Source organism: Tupaia chinensis, unplaced genomic scaffold, assembly GCF_000334495.1.
Source record: "Tupaia chinensis unplaced genomic scaffold, TupChi_1.0 Scaffold148073_1, whole genome shotgun sequence".
NCBI lineage: Eukaryota > Metazoa > Chordata > Mammalia > Scandentia > Tupaiidae > Tupaia > Tupaia belangeri.
This window is the reverse complement of record NW_006207923.1, coordinates 94995-120664: the sequence shown is the minus strand read 5'-3', so window position 1 is coordinate 120664 and position 25670 is coordinate 94995. Positions and strand designations below refer to the sequence as shown.

General features: G+C 42.3%; 2 protein-coding genes across 2 annotated transcripts in view; one reads left to right on the top strand and one right to left on the bottom strand.

Moving 5' to 3' along the window:
* Nucleotides 1-6014: 6014 nt before the first annotated feature.
* On the bottom strand, nt 6015-10992 carry HNRNPH2 (heterogeneous nuclear ribonucleoprotein H2). Its single transcript, XM_006172369.3, is given in 4 exon segments — nt 6015-6936; nt 6938-7424; nt 9285-9354; nt 10855-10992. Coding segments are annotated over 2 exon segments (1251 nt in total). The 5' UTR covers nt 7372-7424; nt 9285-9354; nt 10855-10992; the 3' UTR covers nt 6015-6119.
* Nucleotides 10993-11207: 215 nt separating this feature from the next.
* Nucleotides 11208-25670, top strand: part of GLA (galactosidase alpha) — a 14987-nt gene continuing 524 nt past the window's right edge. The window contains exons 1-6 of the mRNA XM_006170152.3: nt 11208-11464; nt 16440-16614; nt 18518-18692; nt 19512-19603; nt 24653-24814; nt 25222-25419. Coding sequence (XP_006170214.1) covers nt 11271-11464; nt 16440-16614; nt 18518-18692; nt 19512-19603; nt 24653-24814; nt 25222-25419 — 996 coding nt within the window. The 5' untranslated portion in view covers nt 11208-11270. The remainder of the gene's footprint in view (nt 11465-16439; nt 16615-18517; nt 18693-19511; nt 19604-24652; nt 24815-25221; nt 25420-25670) is intronic.

Sequence of the window (25670 nt, the reverse complement as noted above, 5' to 3'; positions counted from 1 at the left end):
TCCCCATTCCCATCCTACAGGCCTTTCTTGAAGGCTGTCACTTTCTCCTTAAGGATGAAAGGTATAGACTAACTGGGTAAGCAAAACTCAGAATCACCACACATGAAATAATTTGAGAACCAGTAACTGTGCAGTTCTGATCATTTGCTCAAAAAGATTTAGAGAAGACAAATCAGTGCGAACTAGAACAAGAGGTTTCACAGAAGGTAGAACATTTTGCAGAGGAAAAACAATGCAAAAGGGGCGAGAGGGGGGAAGTAACAGGAGCTGAGAAATACTTCAAAGAACCAACAGGCTTACAGAACTTTTTAAAGCTCTAATTAGGTGTTATGACGGTTGATGAACTGTTTGTCTTTGCTCTATTTTAGTAGGCAAAAGAATTTTCTGGAACAGAAGAGAAAGGATTAATCACAAGCCATAAAAGTTGAATAAATATTCAACTGAAAATAAATCTGTATTGAATGCCTACTGTGCGCCAAGAAAGGAGTTCTGCGTAGAGAGATTAGAGAGATCACGCTCCTGGCTGCTCTCCCTGCCTGGTTCAGGAGGCTGGGGCGCCCTCTCCCGCCAATTCTCATGGCCCCCGAGAAGCAGGACTCCCTCACGGACCAGCCCAAGACAACCCACGGAGGGGGCGCCTGGCACAGAGGAGCATGAAGGAGGCCCTGGACCGGTCCTTCCCTTCGCCAGTCACACAGATCGGCCTGTGTCCCCACCCCAACCAGAACTGAGTGGATACCAAAGAAGCAAGAGGAGCCTGGGAGGGCGAGTGAGGTTCCCAGGCTTTCCAGATGGGTCCCTGTCCATGGGTAGCAAAATGACTCTCTCCCCCTCAGAGATCCGCGGACACCAGACTCCTCTCCCTCTCTCCGGTCAGCATCCACCATTCGCCACGCTGTGACCACTCCCCCTCTGCTGCCTCCGACTCCAGCACCCTCTGGGCCTCAGCCGCCATTTCCCAGCAGCCTTTTCCTGGCCCCAGCCTTGCCCTGAAATGTTACTTAGACGCTCTCAGCCCTCCCGAAGTTCCCGCCTCCCCCCTCCCCTCTGCTTCCTAGTGGGCTAGCGGTGGGGGAGGGGACTGTGGGCTCCGGAGCGAGACCGAAGAACTGGGCCCTCCTCTGGTCACTGCCACCCTCATCCACAGGTCCCAAGGCACAGCTACTCTTACTATCCATGCGGATCTGAACCATGGCCTTCTCTTTTCTTCTCCAAAGATAATTTGCCACCCCTTTCCAGCACCCTGCTTTTTTCCCCACAAAGTTGATTCTCCCTCTCCCTGAGACTCAAGTTTCCTCACCTCTAAAGTGGGGATGGCAATAATATGTAAGGACATCCTGTGTTCAAATAGCATGCCCTGCGCAAAGGAGGGGGAGCAGGAAGAGAGATGAGGAAAGAGGAAAAAAAGGGCCCTGGAAAAGAGCCCTCATGATGTGCACGTAGATATCCTAACAGAATGTATTTTTCAGAAAGAACATTGGAGTGGATAAATGGTTCAGAAATTACTGAATAAATCATGCTGATTCTCAGAAGTTGTCTAAGAGCTGTACCCATCTCTTCTTTGAGGAGCCTCACAGAGATCTTGTTTAAAATGTAGATTCTTGGGGCCTGCAGTTGGCAAAGTGCCTGAGGGCATGGTGATTAGGAGTAGGTGATGATGTTCTATGCATCAGTCTAGGCTGACCACTGCTGGGGGTTGGCAGGTGAGGGCCACACTCAGGCTCCTTCTCTCCCCGGTAGGGTCCTGAACGCCATAACCTGCTGACTCTGAGAACGCACCTCCTTTGCATTTGCAAGACTGAATTTCAGCCAGAGTGGGAGCAGGTTGTGAAAGGGCTCTTGTGACACTCCTGCCCGCTATCAGGCACAGCAAAGTGGAATGTCAGTCCATCAGCGGTTACCTGTTTTGCAATAGCCCTGGAGGCCCATCTTGAAGAAATCTTCATTTTTGCTGACAGCACTAGGAATTCTCCCTGATGGAAACGGAACTTAATTCTCAAATGAATCTGGGATGCTGCTCTCATATCAGTTTGCTGGGGGCTGAGGCAGAGAAGACGTGCCAAGCTCACACACAGGGTTGTCTGTTCCGGTTATCTCCTTTAGGGCTGGATAAATGAGTGCAGGAATAAATGAATGGGAGAATGGAGTCTGAGCACAAGCTGGTGGTTTCCTGCAGCAGAATCACCCTAAGTGCTTGTTAAAATGTAGCTTTTTGAGCTCCACTTCCGGAGTTCCTGATTAGGTTGGATTAATTTAACCAGAGAGGAACAGAGAGAAAGAGAAAATGAGAAAGCAAGCCGCAAGGTCCAGGACTTGAACCAAGTTAAGCCATGTGGGAGTCCAGCACCCTTAAGCACCAATGCCAACTGCAGGACCCAAGAATCTACATTTTAAACAAGATCCCAGGCCATGCCGATGCTGGTCCAGGAACCACACTCTGAGACACCACTGGCACAAGCCATCAGTGGATACTCCTTTAGGCAATGATTAGTGTGACTGCACACTTGCTGCCAATCCTGCCAAGGACTTCCCATGAACAGTCTGAAACAGGGACCCCCTGACTTGGTGGTTGGGGAAGTGTGGAGGGACTACCCACTTTTATCTTTCTGCAAACTCCCCAGGACAGTATCAGTTTTGGTTCACTCAGATCCCTGGTGGTGTGGAATATGTGTGCATGCATGTGTACGTGTGCATGCCCATTTGTGCTGCTGCCTTGACAGGTACTGCTGACCTGATGAACACTAGTTTAAGGCTGAGTACTAATATTCTCCAGGCTCTCTCCTTTGCTTCCCAGAGTCCTTGGAGTTTTTCTATTGAGCAAAGAGGAGGCAAAGTGTGGTTACAGACCTCAGCCTCTTTCCTGGGATTTGGTGACATCTAGTGGCTAACTGCAGAATCTCCGCTCATACTTACAGAAACTTCTGGAAAATTAACTGAGCAGCCTGAAAAACAAAAATATCTACCAACTTAAGCTCTGTGAAAGATTTACTGAAGGACTTGGAAGGGCAGGGTGACTGGCTCAATGTGACATGAGAGTCAAAACAGATTTCTTGCTCTCCTGGGAGCTGTGATAGAAATTAGAAGTCATTAAAGAATTTCAATTCTCTACTTCATCTTCAGTTTGAATGATTTTCTAGAAATGGTTGTCTATGAGGTGTCCCCAAATAGAATGGTCTCAGGTAACATCAATTTGGTATTTGCCTCCCATCTCAGGTCAGGGCATTTCTCTGGTTCCCCAAGCCTTAAACAGCAGGAAAATAACAATCCAGTTCCAGGGTGGTCAGATCAACAAAGATCTAGAGAAGTCCAGGTGCAGCTGGAGAGCAACTGTGCCTGAAGGTCAATGAGAGGTGGAATTGTTACCAACCAGTGTTCTGGACAGAAATTAAGATACCCCTTGGGACCAGCAGTTAGCGTAATGGCTATGTCGCTGGACTCCCACGAAGTCCAACGCGGTTTTAGTCTCTGACCCTGGCTTAAACTCATGTGTGCATACCCAAGATTCCGAGAGGAGAATGGAGGAGAAGGGATTAGGGCGTGGCCATCCCCTCTGGGGGGTGATTTTTCGCTTTCTCTCTGTCTGGCGAGCGCACGTGCCCTATAATAGCAAAAACCTCTCCAAAAAAAAAAAAAATTAAGATACCCCTAAGAAGAAATACCACAGGCAGAAATGCCACAGGTGCTCAGAATCCTCAAGAGATTTGGCAAGGTCTTGTAAATAATCACATATGCTCTGTATTTTTTTTTTTTTTGGAGAGGTTTTTTTTTTGTTGTTTTGTTTTGTTTTGTTTTGCTATAGACGACGTGCGCTCGCGCACGTGCGCTCTCCAGACAGAGATAGAAAGTAAGAAATCACCACCCAGGGGAGATGGCCAGGCTGCAATCCCTTCTCCTCCATTCTCCTCTTGGGGTCTTGGGCACACATACACATGTACTCTGCTTGAGTTTAAGCCACCGGGTCCAGGACTCGAACCGTGGTTGACTATATGGGAGTCCAGCAACATAGCCATTATGTTAACCGCTGGTCCCAACATGTGCTCTGTATTTTAACATAAAATTTAAACTACTTCTTGGGACCAGCAGTTAGCGTAATGGCTATGTCACCGGACTCCCATGTGGTCGACTGCGGTTCCAGTCATGGACCCGGTGGCTTAAACTCAAGCCGGGCGCGTGTGCGTACATGCCCAAGATCCTGAGAAGAGAATGGAGAAGGGATTGCAGCGTGGCCAGTGGTCTTCTCTCCTGGGGGGTGATTTCTCACTTTCTGTCCCTGTCTTTCTGGCGAGTGCATGTTCCCTATAGTGAAAATCTCTCCAAAAAAGAAGAAAAAAAATTATAAACTACTTCTTAAGGGAAAAAAGGGGAGGCAATCAGGAACCATGATGCTCCCCCTTCAAGTTTTGGTTTTAGGGTTAAAATCTAAACCCTTCGGAGAACTAGGCTAAGTCTCCAATATTGATCTTGAGAGCAACAACATCAGTACATTCTCCAGCATCTCCTCAGAACTACTAAATCAGAAACTCCAGGGAAGTGGCCCAGCAATGCATGTTTTCAGAAGCCCTACCAATGATTTTGATGCACACTAAAGAACCACTGTTTCAAACAAGTTTAGATGCCCTGACAAATCTGAAAAGTGTATTTAGAAGCTCTGTTAATGAATTCATGAAGACCAAATTATTTCTACCATAGGCCTTAGACCTTCTGGTCTGTAGTTAAATACTTTTTTGCTTTTGCTTCTTTGGATTTTGGAGAACGCTGTCTCAATAAAGCTGTTACCAGGGTCACCCAATAGTCCAACAGACATTGCAATAAATTTAGAAACAAAAGGAAATGTTCCATCTGAATATTAATCAAATAAATACAAATTAAAATAACAATGGTATATTATTTTTCAACGAATAAATTGACAGATCAAAAATAATAATAGCATTATTAAATGGCATGGAGGGGGGAATACGTAAGAAAAAATTCTATAATCATTCTGGTAAGAAAAATCGTCTTAACAATGCACATACTTTTGACTCAGTAATCCACTTCTTATAACTTAGGGATAATCGGTATAAAGATGCTAATGTATTGATTATAATGTAAAAATTCAATTTAAATTTCAACAGCAGAGGGTCAGCAGGTGGTGTGGTGATTGAGGCCCTAGACTCTCACATGGCAGACCATAATTCAAGTCCTGGACCTAGCAGCTTGCTTTCTCACTTTCTCTCTCTCTGCTGAGCCTGTGCACCCTAAGGCAAAATTTAAAAACATAATAAAATTAAATAATTCTTTTCAAAAATTTGAACAGCAAAGTCAATTAGTGTATCCATATGACAGAACATAAAAGTCAAGCTGTACAAGATTATCTTTCCAGTTTTTAAAAGGAAGATTTATTTAACAAGTTTCACTTAGTACAATACATCTAAATGGAAATCACAATACAAGGAAAGATTTAAATCAAAGCCTCGGAATTTTATACAAACGACACGACCAAACTCCTAAAGTATTGGTATTACATCTCAAAATTGTCCCAGATCTTAATAAAAAAAAAAAAGTAAAAGTATACACTCCACGTGCCTTACAGGATATTAAACCAAAAAGCTAGAATTAACAAACATGCCAAATGTTTTCACTTTGAATCGTAGACACAGCTCCTATATTTGAGTTTTACAGAAAAGCATGTTTCTCAACATGCATCTGAAGTTTTCAGTGTATTGTGTATAAGAGCAACATTTAACATAAGTGAAACTGCTTTAACCTAAATACGCTTACTGCTTAGGTACACTCCTACAACATAACTAACTAGAGGAAAGCTGAAAATTGTTTTAACAGTTATGGTCAATACTGAACTTTGTTATTACGTTCTAGATGAATGTTTCAGTGTTCAAAATTACTGAGCTTGAAGTTTTAAAACAATCCTGACTTCCACTTTACAGTAAGTGTGAATCACAAGCCTGTAATGCAAAACTGTTAAACTTAATTTGTTTTTCTTAAAAAAAAAGAGAAAGAAGAAAAAGAAACCCTCCCATTCTATTTAACTTCCTTAAATGCACAGCTTTTATTTCTGTATTAGCTGTTTAGGGCTCCTTCTCTACCTAAGCAAGGTTTGACTGATAGTCGCTGGAGTTTTCCTACAGAACTTGGTCATGTCCACTTATACTGCTCTGACCACCATAACCACCTCCATAACCACCACTCAGCTGCTGGTTAGCAGGACCTCCATAGCTAGACTGGTTAGATAAGCCCATCCCTCCCATCATCTGGCTACCATAAGCACCACCACTTGCTCCTGCTGTAGAATTCAAGAAGAGTTCTACATAGCTATGATCATATGCTCCCCCACTTGTTCCTGCAGTAGAATTCAAGAAAAGCTCCACATATCTGTGTTGCATATTAGCTTTGTCTTTTGCCATAGCTGCCACAGCATCTTCATGAGTAGCAAATTCAACATCTGCTTCACCAGTAACTCTACCATCGGGTCCAATTTCAATGTGTACTCTCATGGGGTTAAGAGGCGAGAAAAGATTGTAAATATCATTCTCAGTGGCTCTGTACAGTAACCCCCTCATGTGTACACAGTGCCCTGTGGTGCTCTGAAAACTGGACCCACCATCTCCATGTCTATGATCAGACATTCCTGAAAAACAGTAATTGAGGTCTCTTCCAAATCTATCAGACCCAAAGCCATAGCCATCATTATAGCCACCATAGTCATCATAGCCTCCATACCCTCCACCATAGGCACCCCGCCTCATCCTTTCAAACCCAACTCCTCTGCCAATGCTATTATACCCTCTGCCAGCCCCAGGCCTATCATAGGGACCCGGGCGCTGCATAGCCATGAGCTTTCGAGGGGGATCATAATGGGTTCGAACTTCGGCTCGGCTACTCTTGAAGATTTCAATGTACCTGTGCCCTCTTCTTTCCTTGGGTTTCTTTAAGTTAAGCTATCGGCAGTGTCATCCCATTTGGCACAATTTCCAACCCTGAAAAGAACTGAACAATCTCTTCCTTGCTACAGCCAAATGGGAGTCCTCTAAGCCGGACGAAGCCATCGTTGGCAGTATCAGGGCTATTCGGACCTGTATGCTTCAACACCCAATCCATTTCAACACTGTTGGACTTGAATACTTCAACATATCTGTGTCCCATGGTTTCTCTGTCCTTCTTCAAAGCCAATTTCACTTCATCTTCAGATTCAAGTTCGACAAATGCTTCACCACTTGGTCTGCCTTCTCTGGTGTAGATGAAACGGATACCCGATGTGCCATTCTGGATTTTGCAATCAGAGAAGAAGCGCATCACTTCATCAGCTGAGCAGGACCAGGGCAGGCCCCTGACCTTCACCACGAACCCCTCCCTGCCTTCTGTGCTCAGCATCATGTTGACTGTTGGGCTCTTGGTGGCAAGCTTGGCTCAGTGCAATTTTGATGTGGCTGAAAAAAATTAGAAGGCTATTGTCATGGAAAAATGTTCAAGATATAATAAAAGGAAAAAGCAAACCATTAACACAAAACTCAATAACATTGATAGCTTTTTAATAATATCCATATAAACAAAAAGACTGCACCAAATTTTTAACTCCATTAATTCATTCAACAATTATTTATTCAATGCCTATTAGGTGTCAGATATATTAATGGTGTTTATATCTAGATAGTAGTATTATGGGAGCTTTTCATTTCAGGGAATTTTTTTCCCTTTGGACATTTTTTGTATGTTCTAAGTTTTCTGCATTGACCACATATTAACATTATAATCAGAAAATAAGACTTAATGGAAAATAACAAATAAAAGATGGTTATATCGGGACCAGCAGATGGCATCATGGTTACAAACATCAATGGACTCCCATGGTCCACTGCAGTTCGAGTCCTGGACCTGGAGGCTTAAACTCACACTAGGCATATGAGCATGCATGCCCAAGGTCCCAAGAGGAGAATGGAGAAGAAATTGCAGTGTGGTCATCCCCCCTGGGGGGTGATTTCTCACTTTCTGTCTCTCTGTCTTTGTCTTTCCAGTGAGCACACACACGGTATAGCAAAAATCTCTCTTCAAAAAAAAGATGGCTATATCTGAATTCATAAAAATGAAGAATTACATGAAAAGATTAAGCAGAATTTAAAAATACAGAAATCACCTGAGAAGATACTTAGAATGAATATATTAATATCTTTATTTTACAAAGAACTCATACAGATTAATAAAATGAGGAAAAATATCAGACCTAAAAGATAAAGGCTCTGGCATACAAAAATCAATAAGCCCTCAAAGGGCCTATGGTCCTACAGGGGCACTGTAGGTCTTTACTAAAGACGTTAAGTACAAATATACAGTATACCTGCTATGACAGAACTCTGTACAGAGTGTAAGGATAGTATAAAGGATTATCAATTTTATCAGTTAGAGGCAGATAATTAAATGACAAATACTAACCCATTTAAGGATCCATAAACAAATTTTTCAAACCATGATGAATCATAAAATAGGAAGGGACAAAGCAAGAAATAAGGCTAGAAAACTAGAAATCAGGTCCTGAAGGCTTTATTTGACACATAAATGCTAAGGGCCTTTCACAGATTTTACACAGGAGAGAAGGAGAGAGGGAAAGGAGGGGAGAAGAGAGAGAGCAAGTGAGCGAGCAAGAGGGAGAGAGGGAGATAGCGAGCGAGCAGTGACGTCATCAGAACCCATTCAGACAGATCACCCTGGCAACAGTGTGGCACTTAAACAGAAGGGGGTTGAGGTGAAACTAGCGAGATTAGTTAGAATTGGTCTTTTAGAGATAAGAATGTATGGGACTTGAAAACAGATTAAATATAGGGGACATAAAGTATAGGACGGTACAGAAGGCATCTGGGAAATATTTAAACCTCAACAATGAGCAGAAATGCAAGTTAAAATCAGAACTAATCACTATTTTCACCCATCAAGATAGTGGAAATTAAAAAGTGACAATAAGTCAATGCTATTCTGTGCTCACAAATTAGTATACTACTTGAAAGTTGCAAACCGACACACTATTTCTGGAAAGCAATTTTGGTACTATGCATCAAGCCTTTTGATAGTAAATCCCTTCAGGTTATGTGCTCTAAGGAGATGATCTAAAATTCAAGGATGTATAGAAGTATCTATTCTTCTAAGAGTATTTAACTGAGAAAAAGGGACTATTACACATTTAATAAAAACTTATAAAAAATTACCAACACAAGAAATGATTTGTTATAATCTTAATTCAAGGTCACAGCTACTTTATAATCTCAATTATGTAAAAAAAAAAAATTATGTTCACATACCCTCTGACCCTGCTACAATTCCTTCCAGGAATCTGGTCAACAGAAATACTTGCAATTGTTCACTGTAGCACTGTTAGTAATGACAAAAAATTATAAACTAAATAGCTATCAATAGAGGGACACCTAAATAATTATACTTTATTCTTAAAATGGAATACTAAGCAGCTGTTTTTTTTAAAGAGGTTGGCCATGACCCAGAAAGATTTCCAAAATATATTAAATGAAAGAATACATTCTAATCCTTTTATTAAAATATAAGGATGCATGTATTTGTGTATGTAAAGGAATTAGAACTCTGGATGTACAGAACGCAAACGTTTTTGAGAAAAGAAGGGTAGTGGAGTGCAATGAGATTTCCACTATTTACTCTACATACTTCCATACATTTTTAATTCTTTAAACTCACTCTATTGGAAATTTTAAAAACATTGCAACCAAATTAACATGCTTGCTTTTCTGAGATTCTATATATCAAATTTTGTAAAATATTCTTATTTTGTATGTGGATGGCTTATCTGACATGGTCTGAGAATATCGGGCCTGGGCCTCTTGAAAAGAAAAGTACAAAGTATAATAACTGCCATAAAACTATACTGAAGCTTCTTACTAACTGCCTATTATGTGTCTAGCACACTCCATCTGCAGCGGTAACCGTCTTCTTATAAACCATCCTCAAGTCTCAGTGATAGATTTATGGATTGATTTTTTTTTTTGCCTGCCTTGTCCATAGGATGACCCATCCCATTTAATGCCCCTGCAAAGCTCTATGCCTTAACACCACCTTTGTAATGGCAGGGAGGTTCTGATTCATTATTGTATCTCCTGAGAAGGCCACCAAGACTCTGTTGCCTGAAGTAGAACCAGGATTCCATCTGTGAGTTAAGAATTTGTGTATTTTATATGTGTGTTATACACATACTTTTTAAAAAAACTGTAACGTCGTAAGGTTTAACAGTTATCTCTGGGCGGTGAATTATATGTATTTTTAAAATTTATAGTACACTGTTATTTTTCAAATGTTGAAAATTGAACATGTACATGGTTGTTGTAAGCAAAAATAAAATAAAATAAAATAAACGTTATTCAAATACTCAATTCAGTAAAAAAAAAAAAAAATTATTGGCGTGGCGTCTCTGTCAGGCACGCAGCAGTTGCCTAGATGTGACTCTACAGATATAATTCACATGGGGCCTCCCCCTACAGACAATCGGGCAGTGGAGACTGAGTGCCTGAATGGATGGACCAAACACTTCGACCGCTGGTCTCAATATCTGTTTTTCCTAATTCAGAGCGGTGGTTTTCAAACGTTTTTCACCTTACGGTCCCTCTTAGAGGTCCCCTGAGACCGGCCCGGACAAAAAGATATACAAAAACATATACAGTCACGAACGTCCACCATTTCCCCACCAGGCGCAGCAAAGGCGGCTTCCCGGCACTGAGATGGGCGGGAGGGGGGGGGGTTGGGGGAGGGGAAAGCGGCGAACGAAAAAGGCGGAGGCGGCCCTCGGACCCAGCTCTGGTCTTCATCATCACCACCCCCGGGGTCCCCAGTCCCCACCCACACACCAACCTCTAACGATACCGGGTAATTTTCCTCCTTCTTCCCTCAAACGGCTATAGCGAGACGGTAGACGACGACCAGAACTACTTCTGCTCACGTAAGCGATTGATCACGTGAGCACCTACGTCATGTGAGATCTCGGTCACGTGAGCAACTCTCGCTTAAACTCGGGATCACTAAGGTGCCGCACTTCCTTCTGGTATGGAATTAGGGCGGGCCAATATCAAAGGAGGAAGATTGTGATTGGTTGGCAATACGTTTTACGTGATTGTTCATTGGCCTGCCACCGGGGATAACCGTCCCAGTTGCCTGAGAAACAATAACGTCATTATTTAATCAGTCGTTGGTGATTGGTCCGCCCCTAAGGTTAAAGTTAAAGTCCCCAGGTTACCCGCGGAAATCTGTCCTGTAAGATCACAGTGACAATGAAGCTGAGGAGCAGAGCGCCGAATCTGGGCTGCAGGTTTATGCTTCGCTTCCTGGTCCTGGTTCTTTGTGGCGTTCCCGGGGTTAGGGCACTGGACAATGGCTTGGCGATGACGCCTACCATGGGCTGGCTGCACTGGGAGCGCTTTGTGTGCAACCTTGACTGCCAGGAAGAACCAGATTCCTGCATCAGGTATCAGTTATTGAGTGTCCCCTTCTCTTCGCTTTTCTGTCAGTTGGTTTGGGCGTGTTTGAGGGAATGGAGAATCTCAGCGGAAAGGTTTGAGCTCGAAGGAGAGCTCCCCAACTTCTGCTTTTTTATCCCCAGTCCACAAGCTCTAAACTTTGTCCGCCCGATCACTCCTGGAGTGGGAGTCCTCTGGCGACTCCTGCTGCTCTCTCCCTCTGTCCGGTAACCTACCTAGAGACTTTAATTTATCGAGGTCACCTACCTAGAAACTTGAATTTATTGAGGTCACCTACCTAGAGACTTTAATTTATTGAGTGGGTCCTTTCAGCTCCTCCTCATGAGCTTCTCTACTGCTGATGAGTGCTACCTGTGAGCACAGAAAGGGTATGTAAGAGGGACACGGGATTTAAGACTCGTACCATTTTGTCTTCTTTTTGGATTACGGGTTCCTTGACTGTATCTCTAGGGCGTTAAAGACCATGGTTGTTTTTTGTTTTGTTTTTTGAGAGGTTTTTTTGTTTTTGGCTATAGGGCTCGTGTGCTCACCAGAAAGACAGAGATAGAGAGACAGAAAGCGAGAAATCACCCCCCAGGGGGGATGGCCACTCCGCAATCCCTTCTCCTCTCGGGATCTTGGGCACTCACGCACACGGCATGAGTTTAAACCACCGGGTCCAGGACTCAAACCGCATGGGAATCCAGCAACATAGCCATTACACTAACTGCTAGTCCCAAGACCATGGGTTTTTGAGAACTCTTCCATATACTTCGCCCTTGAGTGTGGCATCAGGCTGGAAGTTTCCGCATTAAAGGTGAGAGTTGAGGCTGGAACAAACTGGTATTGAATTTATCTGATCCTCACAATCTTTATGAGGATTTTATTATTATTATTATTATTATTTTGCTTCAAGAAACTGACTCAAAATAGTACTTATCTCACATCATACTTAAGTGAGCTTTCAATGAAAGTAGCGCCTGCCTGACCTTCCAATTAGGAATGCAGAACAAATGTTTTCTTTTTTTCTTTTTTTGGAGAGATTTTTGCTATAGGGTGCGTGCGCTCGCCGGACAGAGAGACAGAAAGCGAAAAATCACCCCCCAGGGGGGATGGCCACGCCACAATCCCTTCTCCTCCGTTCTCCTCTCGGGATCTGGGGCACGCATGCACACGTGCCTGGCATGAGTTTAAGCCACCGGGTCTGGGACTCAAACCGCAGTCGACTATGTGGGAGTCCAGCAACATAGCCATTAGCTAACTGCTGGTCCCAGAACAAATGTTGTTAACCTGGAATCCATAGGGTAAAAGAATGTAACTCTGCAAGTGTGAGTATGTAGATTTTTCTGGAGAGATTTTTATCTTTCTTCAGCTTCTCAAAGGGATCTGTGATTTAGAAAAATTTAAGAATAGCTGATAGATACTGTTAAAAACAGTAAGGTCACCCATAATGCAGAGGCCCCTCCAAAGATAGGGATCCCAGTACATCTCTGTGTCTATAAGTTACTCCTGTGAATATCTACAGATAAAACTAGGATATTGGTCAGACATTAGAGAAGTAATTGGTCTTTTTTCTCTTTTCTCTCTTTTTTTTTTAAGTGGTAGTGGTCTTATTTTTGTATCTGATTATAAAACAAATGCATGGTAATTGCAAAAAACGTAGGTAGTAGAGTATAATGGAAATAACATTCCCCCTACTCCTCCACCCAAAAATAATCATGGTTAAAATGTCAGCAGGCAAGTGGCATGGTGGTTAAAGGCGCTGGATTTCCCCATAGCTGACCACAGTTCAAGTCCCAGACCTGGTGACTTCCTTTCTCACTTCCCCTTTCTCTCTGTCTGTCTCTGGTCAAATTAAATAATAACAAATGGAGTTAAATAAGTAAATCATTCTTTTAAAAATGTATATATAAGACTTTGCATTTTTTCCTTGTAAATGGAAACACTCATTTGTTTTTATTTTTTTGTTTTGTTTTGTTTTGCTTTTTCATTATCTCCTCCAAAAATGGGATTATGTTTATATCATGGGTGGTTAACGGAAAGCAAGACTGGTACTCTACCTGGCTTCAAATACTGCCTCATTGTTACTGTGTGATATTGGGCAAATTGATTATCCTCTCTAAATGTAAGTAGAGTAGAATGCATGGCACAGACTAAGAGCTTCATAAATGCTAATTGTATGTATATACCATAATTTTAAAAGTTTTTTTTTCCTGAGAGACAGCCATCTCCAACAGTGTCTTCTGACCACAATCTACCTCTCAGCCAGCCAGGATCACAGGCACTAGTGCCTCCTTTGTGCACAGGGAGACCTTGGGTACTTACCATATGGCTTAAAATATGGTGGAAGGTTGTATCACTGCTGCACCCCTGGGGCTGGCCTCATAATTTATTTAAACAACCCTCTGTTGATAGCTATTTAGGCCTTCCCATTTTTGTACATCATATGATTCTTACCTGATTCTTTCCTTGAAAAACTAATTACTGGGTTTTGAGGTATGCTCATTTTGATATACATCAAACTACCCTCTCCAGAGGTTTTACAAGTACACCTTCTCAACAACAGAATGCCTGTTTTCCCACACCTTGGCCAACACTACATTGAAAACTTTTGCTGAGCCAGTAGGTGTTCTTTGCATTTCTTTGATTACTAACAAGGTTAAACATCTTTTCATATATTGAATTGGCTCTTTGCAGTTGTTTCTTTTGGGGATTGTCCCTTTGTGTTAGTTCCCTATTTCTTTCTTACCCCCATTTTGTTTTGTCTGTTATACTTTGTGAATACAGTGGCTCTTGCTATCTTGATTTTGATATTTAGGTAATGAGACGCATCACTTCTTTTTGCTTTCTTGCTTAAGGGTCATGCTGAGAAAGTCCTTTCATACTGAAGATCATAGTCACCTGTATTTGCTACTAGTGTTTTTGTGGATTTTAAAAATATTTAAATCTTCAGTCCACCTGAACTTTATTCTTCTGTAAGGAATGCCATATTTAATGTGTAACAAGACACATGGTATCACATGGCTGAAAGAATCTCTTTCTGGACCAGCAGATGGCGATGGCGTAGTGGCTATGTTGCTAGACTCCCATGTAGTCAACCGCGGTTTGAGTCCCAGACCCAGTGGCTTATAATCACACCGGGGGGGAGGAGTTGGGATGTCACACCGGGTGCGTGTACGTGTGTGCCCAAGATCCCTAGAGGAGAAGGGATTGTGACATGGCCATCACCCCTGGGGGGGGGATTTCTCCCTTTCTGTCTCTCTGTCTTTCTGGCAAGTGCACGCGCCCTATAGCAAAAACCTCACCAAAAAAAAAAAAAATGGGATCTCTTTCTGAACTTTCTTTTTAATTCCATTAGTGTGTTCTAATACTAACAGTACTATACTACTTCCTTTATCTTTGCTAGCATGTATAGGTTCAATCTTTTAAAAAAAAAAATGTGCCTGAGGACATGCACTGGCCAGAAAAGAGGGGGTGAGAAAGTACCATCCCCCCACCACTAGGGGTAATGGCCACATGGCAGTCCCTTCTGTTTCTTCCTGTTTGGGATTTTGGACATGTATGCTCATGTACCCAATGTGCTCAAGCCTCTGGTCTAGGACTCCAATGTGCAGTCAGCCACGTAGATCCAGCTCCCTTAACCACCATGCCACTGACTGACCCTGTGTTTAATTTTTCAGAGGAACTTTTTAAATCATTTTGCCTTTAAAAGTTCTTTTCAGGATTTGTTCAAATGTATAAAGAATTGTAGAGAGAATAAACTTATTCTTAATGTTGAGTTTTCTTATCCAAGAGCAAAATGTTCCTCCAATTATTCAAATAATTGAGGAACACCATAATTTTAGTATATGAATCTTGCACATATCTTACATTTATTTCTAGGTATTTTAGGCTTTTTTGTTGCTTTTTCACGTACTCTCGGGAATAGGATCTTTTTCTCCAAGGTTATTGTTCCTATCCTAAGAAGGTGTTAATCATTGCAAAGCTATTAACTTTGTGGGCCAGCTTGTGATTAAGATGGCTAGATTCCACATGGCCAACAGCATGGCCGCAGAGGGAGTCCTGGACCCAGTGGCTTGAAAAACACATTGGGCACATGTGGATGTGTGCCTAAAATCCTGAAAGAATGTAGAAATAGAGGAAAAGGGATTGTGGTATGAGTCTCCCCCATAGAGATGCTTCCTCACCTTTCCCTTTTCTCTCTCTCTGCATTAAGCACACACACAGTCTGACTTTTTAAAAAAATATGTGTTAACTTTGTAGTGTCTTACTCTACTGAACTTTCTTTTCTTTCTTTTAATTTGTCAGAGGGTGCTTGCTTTCTCCAGAGAAAGAGAAGAGGGGGAGAGAGAGAGAGAAGCACCTCCCACACCATGGGGCATGGTCACACCACAATCCCTTTTCCATTTCTCCATCCTGTCATGATTTGGGGCACACATGCCAGGTTGTTTTCTATTTTTGTTTTTTAAAATAATTATTTTAATTTTATTCATTGTCATTATTTTTATTTTTAAGTTGACCAGAAAGAGCGAGAGAAGGTGAGAAAGAAAACTGCCAGGTCCAGGACTCGAACTACGGTCAGCCATGTGGGAGTTCAGCCATCTTAACCATCATGTCAGTCAGGTGTGTTTTTCAAGCCACTGGGGCCAGGATTCAAACCATGTGCTCAGCCATGTGGGATCTGGCTCCCTTAACCATTAGACCACAAGACCAGCCCTGAACTTTCTTAGTTCTAATAATCTTTTCAAATTTGTCATGTATTTCTTATTATTTTTGAGGTTTTTAGGGCAGAAGTATTAAGGAGGTAGAGAAAGGAGAAGGAAAATTGGCAGAACAGTGCATTTTACCCTGTATTTGGTCATGATTACAACCACACTACTATAACTGGGTTGAAAAAACTTGTGAAAGCCCAGAGTGCCTAACAATTAGGAGGTACCTAACCATTAATTTAATTAATCGTAATTATTGTGGTTTTTCTTTCAGTGAGCAGCTCTTCATGCAGATGGCAGACCTCATGGTCTCAGATGGCTGGAAGGATTCAGGTTATACGTACCTCTGCATCGATGACTGTTGGATGGCTCCCGAAAGAGACTCAAAAGGCAGACTTCAGGCAGACCCTCAGCGCTTTCCTGGTGGCATCCGCCGCCTAGCTAATTACGTGAGTTTGTATTGGGTTGTCAGAAAAGTCATGACATATTTTTTTCTATGTAAAAATGCATCATGATTTTCCCGACAATCCAATAGATAATTTTTTTTTCATTTAGGAGACTGTAAGCAATTCTATACAGAAGCTTGTTCAGAAATAGCCCTTGTGACACTAAGAAAGCAGAATAGCTGCTGTTATCTGAACTTTGAATAGTTAAGGCTTCTCAGGTAGAATTTTCACCCCATCAGCAAGTATATGTTTTGCAATAACCCTGGAGGCCTGTCTTATAGAAGTTTTCCTTTTGCTTAAACTGGTGAATTCTCTAGGAGGAAATAGAGCTTGGTTCTTGACACGTTGTGTGCATACATTTCTGTATAAGCTTTGGGCAGCGATTGCAATTGTACTATAAGCTAGAAGTTTATTTTATTCATGATAGAAGCATCCTTAAAAGGATCTTGTCATACCATGGTTGCCTCTCCCTAGCCCTCTTGTTCCTGAGGTTCTTGGGCATGTGTGCACACACGCACGTGCACACACACACACACACACACACACACACCAAAGTGTGTTTGCAGACTAACTCAAGGATCTGAACCAATGGTCAGCCATATGTCTTCCAGCACTGTAGTTCAGTTTACTAACAGCTGTACCCCCTGGCTGGGTGTATACTAGAATTTTAGAAGCCATAAGGAAAATATTCTAGAGATTGTTGAAGAGAAATAGAGCCCAACACATTAGATAAAGGTGATGAAGACAGATTTTTTTTTTTCTACAGGGTGTGTGTGCTCACCAGAGAGACAGAAAGATAAAAAGCGAGAAATCACCCCCTCGGGGGATGGCCACGCTGCAATCCCTTCTCCTCCATTCTCCTCTAGGGATCTTGGGCATGCATGCACATGCGCCCGGCATGAGTTTAAGCCACCAGGTCCAGGACTTGAACCACGGTCAACTACATGGGAGTTCAGCGACATAGCCATTACACTAACTACTATTCCCATGAAGACAGATTTTATTCAGTATTATTGCAATACAGGAAAGAGCCAAACTCAAATGCAAGGCAACAAAGATAAGTGGGGATGTATAGCTAATGAGATTGGGGGGGGGGAGGGAGCAGAAGGGGAATGGAAAATTATTAAAAGAAGATATCAAGGGCAGGGGAATTCTTGCTAAAGGTGGGCCACAGACTTAGACATCCAGGTCAGGAACGTGAGCAAACTTGATCAAATATCAAGGGTAGAAGAATGGCTTAGCAGGATTCTTGTTAAAATTGGGCTTTTTGGGACCAGCAGATAGCATAATGGTTACATTGCTGGACTCCCACATGGCCGACTACGGTTCAAGTCCTAGACCTGGCAGCTTAAAACTCACGCCGGGTACGTGCCCAAAATCCTGAGAGGATGGAAGAATTGTGGCGTGGTCATCTCCTTAGAGGAGGGCATTCTCACTTTCTGTCTATCTGTCTCTCCTGTGATGCTCGCTATAGCAAAAATATCTCTCAAAGAAAAAATGGGCTTGTTAAAATGGTGCTCACTAGGACATGGACTACGAAGTTCAAGGCCTAGCCTTGAGAAGGTCCAGAGAAATCTATTTGGTCAAGAAGAGCAGCTTTGTCAAGATAAATCTATGATTTCTGGAGAGGTAACTTTTAGTATCCCATCAGGAAGACTAGAGTAGCTGACAGTTATCTTCTGTTCTATGATGTTTGCATAGTTTGAACAAGCTCACCAGAATTGGGGGGAATTTTGTCCTTTGTCTCCTAATAAATTCATCTGGATCATTATAGGAGTCATGGAGAAAAAAGCCCTTAATAGCTGGTGGAGTACATTTGTCTCTGCTCCCAGCCTGGAGTAATTATTTCTGCTACTTCATGATTGCCCTTCTTTGATGGTAACTCCTTTTTTGCTTCTAATTTCAGGTACATAGCAAAGGACTAAAGCTAGGGATTTATGCAGATGTTGGAAATAAAACCTGTGAAGGCTTCCCTGGGAGTTTTGGATACTATGACATTGATGCTCAGACATTTGCTGACTGGGAAGTAGACTTGCTAAAATTCGATGGCTGTTTTTGTGATATGGAACATTTGGTATATGGTATGTTCATTCAAGAGATCTAGCCATGAGCAAAGGGAAGAACTTTAAGGCCAAATTAGCTGACCATTTAAAAAACTAATCTCCTTGGGGACCAGTAGATGGCATAATGGTTACATGGCTGGACTCCCTGGCCTGGTGGCTTAAACCTCATGCTGGGCATGTGTGCATGCATGGCCAAGATCCCAAGAGGAGAATGGAGGACAAGGGATTACAGCATGGCCATTCCCCTTGGGGGGGGGGGTGATTTCTTACTTTCTGTCTCTGTCTCTCCAGCAAGCACATGCACCCTATAGCAAAAAATCTCCCTTAAAAAAAAAAAACTAATCTTTAGATTTTAAATACCCAGTCATAATACTGGAAATAATGATTCTCAGCGTGCCAGAGCTTCCACCTCTTCTCCTTCAATTTACTCATTCATTCATTTATTTATGTATGTAAAATCCATGCATGCCTAACCATGGCTAACACTGTGCACTTTTAATTCACAAGGGCTCTACCAGTGAATGGCAATTAGTTCATTGTAAGTCTCTATAATATCATTTAGGAAAAAGCCCCAGGATGTCAAACAGTCACAGAGAAAGAAGCATCTTTATTCCTGCCTTTCCTCAAATATACACACCATCCTTACACTATCTCCTCATAACAATCCCAGCAGCCTGGGGGGTACTATACACAACTGAAGCACACAGCAACTGCCCATCTCTGCTGGTGGTTTAAACTAGAAACATGGACATACCAAGGCAGCCTCTTTATAAAATACATAGGCCCGTCTGGGAATTCCCTTCTTTCCCTTATTTTACCCATTGTTTTCTCATACAGGTTATAAGTACATGTCCTTGGCCCTGAACAGGACTGGCAGAAGCATTGTGTACTCCTGTGAGTGGCCTTTTTATTTGTGGCCCTATTATAAGGTGAGCCAGTGAGCCCAGAACTGCTGATAGATCTTTACATCTTGGGAACAAAGGAGACAAAGATCTCCTGCAAAGTCCAACCTTACTTAATAGTATCATCCTCCCACCTCTCCCAGGGTCCAACCTCTTCTCACCATCCCCACCATCCCCACTGCTATAATTACTATGTACACTCCCATCACCTGTGAAGTCATCTCTGATTCTTCTCTGTATCTCACCATTCATGGTCCTGTCCATCAGCAGTCCTGTCAGCACTATCTCCAAAGTATATCCTGAATCAGCCCACTCTTTTCCATCTCTACTGCATCCACCCTGGCCTAGCAGCCTGATCTCTCTGCCTCCACTCTCCCCCCACCTACTATTTTGCCTGGCAGCACTATTTTGTTTAAATGTAAATCACATCCTACCCCTTCCCTGCTTAAAACCCTTAATTAGCTTCTGATTGAACATGGAATAAAATCAAACTCCATCAATCAGGTGTGCCTGCCTCTCCAAATTAAAAACAAAACAAAACACCACGGTTTTCCCCTCCCTATGATTGCTTTTCTTTCTGTTCCTGGCAAGTATTGCTGTCTCAGAGCCTTTACACTTGTTTTTGTTTTTATCTGAACTTTGAATAGTTAAGGCTTCTCAGGTAGAATTTTCACCCCATCAGCAAGTATATGTTTTGCAATAACCCTGGAGGCCTGTCTTATAGAAGTTTTCCTTTTGCTTAAACTGGTGAATTCTCTAGGAGGAAATAGAGCTTGGTTCTTGACACGTTGTGTGCATACATTTCTGTATAAGCTTTGGGCAGCGATTGCAATTGTACTATAAGCTAGAAGTTTATTTTATTCATGATAGAAGCATCCTTAAAAGGATCTTGTCATACCATGGTTGCCTCTCCCTAGCCCTCTTGTTCCTGAGGTTCTTGGGCATGTGTGCACACACGCACGTGCACACACACACACACACACACACACACACCAAAGTGTGTTTGCAGACTAACTCAAGGATCTGAACCAATGGTCAGCCATATGTCTTCCAGCACTGTAGTTCAGTTTACTAACAGCTGTACCCCCTGGCTGGGCCTATACTAGAATTTTAGAAGCCATAAGGAAAATATTCTAGAGATTGTTGAAGAGAAATAGAGCCCAACACATTAGATAAAGGTGATGAAGACAGATTTTTTTTTTTCTACAGGGTGTGTGTGCTCACCAGAGAGACAGAAAGATAAAAAGCGAGAAATCACCCCCTCGGGGGATGGCCACGCTGCAATCCCTTCTCCTCCATTCTCCTCTAGGGATCTTGGGCATGCATGCACATGCGCCCGGCATGAGTTTAAGCCACCAGGTCCAGGACTTGAACCACGGTCAACTACATGGGAGTTCAGCGACATAGCCATTACACTAACTACTATTCCCATGAAGACAGATTTTATTCAGTATTATTGCAATACAGGAAAGAGCCAAACTCAAATGCAAGGCAACAAAGATAAGTGGGGATGTATAGCTAATGAGATTGGGGGGGGGGAGGGAGCAGTCGGTGAATGGAAAATTATTAAAAGAAGATATCAAGGGCAGGGGAATTCTTGCTAAAGGTGGGCCACAGACTTAGACATCCAGGTCAGGAACGTGAGCAAACTTGATCAAATATCAAGGGTAGAAGAATGGCTTAGCAGGATTCTTGTTAAAATTGGGCTTTTTGGGACCAGCAGATAGCATAATGGTTACATTGCTGGACTCCCACATGGCCGACTACGGTTCAAGTCCTAGACCTGGCAGCTTAAAACTCACGCCGGGTACGTGCCCAAAATCCTGAGAGGATGGAAGAATTGTGGCGTGGTCATCTCCTTAGAGGAGGGCATTCTCACTTTCTGTCTATCTGTCTCTCCTGTGATGCTCGCTATAGCAAAAATATCTCTCAAAGAAAAAATGGGCTTGTTAAAATGGTGCTCACTAGGACATGGACTACGAAGTTCAAGGCCTAGCCTTGAGAAGGTCCAGAGAAATCTATTTGGTCAAGAAGAGCAGCTTTGTCAAGATAAATCTATGATTTCTGGAGAGGTAACTTTTAGTATCCCATCAGGAAGACTAGAGTAGCTGACAGTTATCTTCTGTTCTATGATGTTTGCATAGTTTGAACAAGCTCACCAGAATTGGGGGGAATTTTGTCCTTTGTCTCCTAATAAATTCATCTGGATCATTATAGGAGTCATGGAGAAAAAAGCCCTTAATAGCTGGTGGAGTACATTTGTCTCTGCTCCCAGCCTGGAGTAATTATTTCTGCTACTTCATGATTGCCCTTCTTTGATGGTAACTCCTTTTTTGCTTCTAATTTCAGGTACATAGCAAAGGACTAAAGCTAGGGATTTATGCAGATGTTGGAAATAAAACCTGTGAAGGCTTCCCTGGGAGTTTTGGATACTATGACATTGATGCTCAGACATTTGCTGACTGGGAAGTAGACTTGCTAAAATTCGATGGCTGTTTTTGTGATATGGAACATTTGGTATATGGTATGTTCATTCAAGAGATCTAGCCATGAGCAAAGGGAAGAACTTTAAGGCCAAATTAGCTGACCATTTAAAAAACTAATCTCCTTGGGGACCAGTAGATGGCATAATGGTTACATGGCTGGACTCCCTGGCCTGGTGGCTTAAACCTCATGCTGGGCATGTGTGCATGCATGGCCAAGATCCCAAGAGGAGAATGGAGGACAAGGGATTACAGCATGGCCATTCCCCTTGGGGGGGGGGGTGATTTCTTACTTTCTGTCTCTGTCTCTCCAGCAAGCACATGCACCCTATAGCAAAAAATCTCCCTTAAAAAAAAAAAACTAATCTTTAGATTTTAAATACCCAGTCATAATACTGGAAATAATGATTCTCAGTGTGCCAGAGCTTCCACCTCTTCTCCTTCAATTTACTCATTCATTCATTTATTTATGTATGTAAAATCCATGCATGCCTAACCATGGCTAACACTGTGCACTTTTAATTCACAAGGGCTCTACCAGTGAATGGCAATTAGTTCATTGTAAGTCTCTATAATATCATTTAGGAAAAAGCCCCAGGATGTCAAACAGTCACAGAGAAAGAAGCATCTTTATTCCTGCCTTTCCTCAAATATACACACCATCCTTACACTATCTCCTCATAACAATCCCAGCAGCCTGGGGGGTACTATACACAACTGAAGCACACAGCAACTGCCCATCTCTGCTGGTGGTTTAAACTAGAAACATGGACATACCAAGGCAGCCTCTTTATAAAATACATAGGCCCGTCTGGGAATTCCCTTCTTTCCCTTATTTTACCCATTGTTTTCTCATACAGGTTATAAGTACATGTCCTTGGCCCTGAACAGGACTGGCAGAAGCATTGTGTACTCCTGTGAGTGGCCTTTTTATTTGTGGCCCTATTATAAGGTGAGCCAGTGAGCCCAGAACTGCTGATAGATCTTTACATCTTGGGAACAAAGGAGACAAAGATCTCCTGCAAAGTCCAACCTTACTTAATAGTATCATCCTCCCACCTCTCCCAGGGTCCAACCTCTTCTCACCATCCCCACCATCCCCACTGCTATAATTACTATGTACACTCCCATCACCTGTGAAGTCATCTCTGATTCTTCTCTGTATCTCACCATTCATGGTCCTGTCCATCAGCAGTCCTGTCAGCACTATCTCCAAAGTATATCCTGAATCAGCCCACTCTTTTCCATCTCTACTGCATCCACCCTGGCCTAGCAGCCTGATCTCTCTGCCTCCACTCTCCCCCCACCTACTATTTTGCCTGGCAGCACTATTTTGTTTAAATGTAAATCACATCCTACCCCTTCCCTGCTTAAAACCCTTAATTAGCTTCTGATTGAACATGGAATAAAATCAAACTCCATCAATCAGGTGTGCCTGCCTCTCCAAATTAAAAACAAAACAAAACACCACGGTTTTCCCCTCCCTATGATTGCTTTTCTTTCTGTTCCTGGCAAGTATTGCTGTCTCAGAGCCTTTACACTTGTTTTTGTTTTCTGCCTGGAATTTCCCCACAAGCTTTTTAAAAGGCCAGCTACTTAACTTTGAAATCTGGACCAAATGCCACATCATCAGATGGGTCTTCTCTAATTGCTTTAAAATAGCCCTCTATCCATTCAATCTCTAACATATTAACCTGTTTAATTTCCTTATAAAAGTATATGTGGGCTTTGTCTCTCTGCTAATCTAAGCTCTGTGATGGCAGGGACCTTGGCCTTGTTTGACTTTATCCCTGTATCCCTCCCTAGCTTATAAGTTGAATAGTTGTTTATGGAATGAATCTCTTTTCTCTTTGTAACCTCTGCAAAATAGTCTCACCTTTTTTGCAAAATTTTAAACTTCAGATATTCTACCTGCCTATCAACAAGCTTTTATTCATTCTATTAAAGTGTATGCCTAGGCTTTAGATTTTCTTACACGCTTGATGGAGTCCTATGTAACTTTACAGCTCTTATTTTAATTATTTCTAATTTAACTAATATTTTTTCATTTTAGAAAAGTTTGAAAATACAGTGAAGTGTAAATAAAATATAAATCCTCCACAATGCCAACATCAAGTTACCAATTGGTAGACTTCCAGTATAAACAAATTATGTGACCTGCTTCTGAAGCAAACCTCTTAAAATGAAATTCCAAGGGACCAGCAGTTAGTGTAATGGCTATATCGCTGGACTCCCACATAGTTGACCACGGTTTGCATCCCGGACCCGGTGGTTTAAAACTCACTCTGGGCGTGTGTGCATGCGTGCCCAAGATCCCGAGAGGAGAATGGAGAAGGGATTGCAGTGTGGCCATCCCCCCTGGGGGGGTGATTTCTCGCTTTATGTCTCTGTCTGTCTGATGAGCACATGTGCCCTTTAGCAAAAACCTCTCCAAAAGAAAAAAAAAAAAGAAAGAAATTCCATTGGAATAAGGGTTTAGATCTCCTCATGGGGTCTGTAAACTAGAGGCTTGCAAGACTCTCCTTTACACTTGATTTTTCATCTCACAAGGGTGTTAGTAAAAGTAAATAGAATCATGTATCTGTTTTCACAGCCCAATTACACAGAAATCCGACAGTACTGCAATCACTGGAGAAATTTTGCTGACATTTCTGATTCCTGGCAAAGTGTGAAGAGTACCTTGGACTGGACATCTTCTAACCAAGACAAAATTGTAGATTTTGCAGGACCAGGGGGTTGGAATGACCCAGATATGGTAAGAGCCTGAGCCTCCCCTATTTAAGACCATGCAATAGGCCTGTTTACTAGTTGACAATCAAGGGTAGTTAGTGCTGTTTCCACAGTGGCCTCTCTATGGGTCATCTAAGAGACTTTTAAGAATGTTTCATCTTCCAGCTGGTGGCATGGTGGCAGCTGGATCCCACATGGCCAACTGCAGTTAAGAGTCCTGGACCCAGCTGCTTAAGAAACATGCCTGTGCATGTGTTTGTGTGTCTCCCCAATACCAAGAGAATGGAGAAAGGATTGTCGTGTGGCCATCTCCCCACCCCGTGGGTTCTCTATTGTTTTCTCTCTCTCTCTCTCTCTCTCTCTCTCTCTCTCTCTCGGGCAATCCGAAAGAATGTTTCACGATTTGAAATGTTATTGAATTCTTTGTCCCAGTTAGTGATTGGCAACTTTGGCCTCAGCTGGGATCAGCAAGTAACTCAGATGGCCCTCTGGGCTATCATGGCAGCTCCTTTATTCATGTCTAATGACCTTCGACACATCAGCCCTCAAGCCAAAGCTCTACTTCAAGATAAGGATGTAATTGCTATCAAAAAAGATGTCTTGGGCAAGCAGGGGTACCGGCTTAGAAAGGTAATGTTCTGTGGAAGAAAATAGGAATCTGCCAGGCACATCTCTTCTACATTTTCTAGTTTACAGTTCAGCCAAATATTTTGGGTGTTATTTTAAGATGACTTTATACCGAAGTACCGACTTTGTTTTGGGCCTGATAAATCTGTTATATATAAGGACATGAACTGATCTCTTGAGAATAGTTGTCTCCCATGATCAATAAGGCATTCTGCTAGTCATTATTTCTATAATATGCTAGAGGATAATTGTAA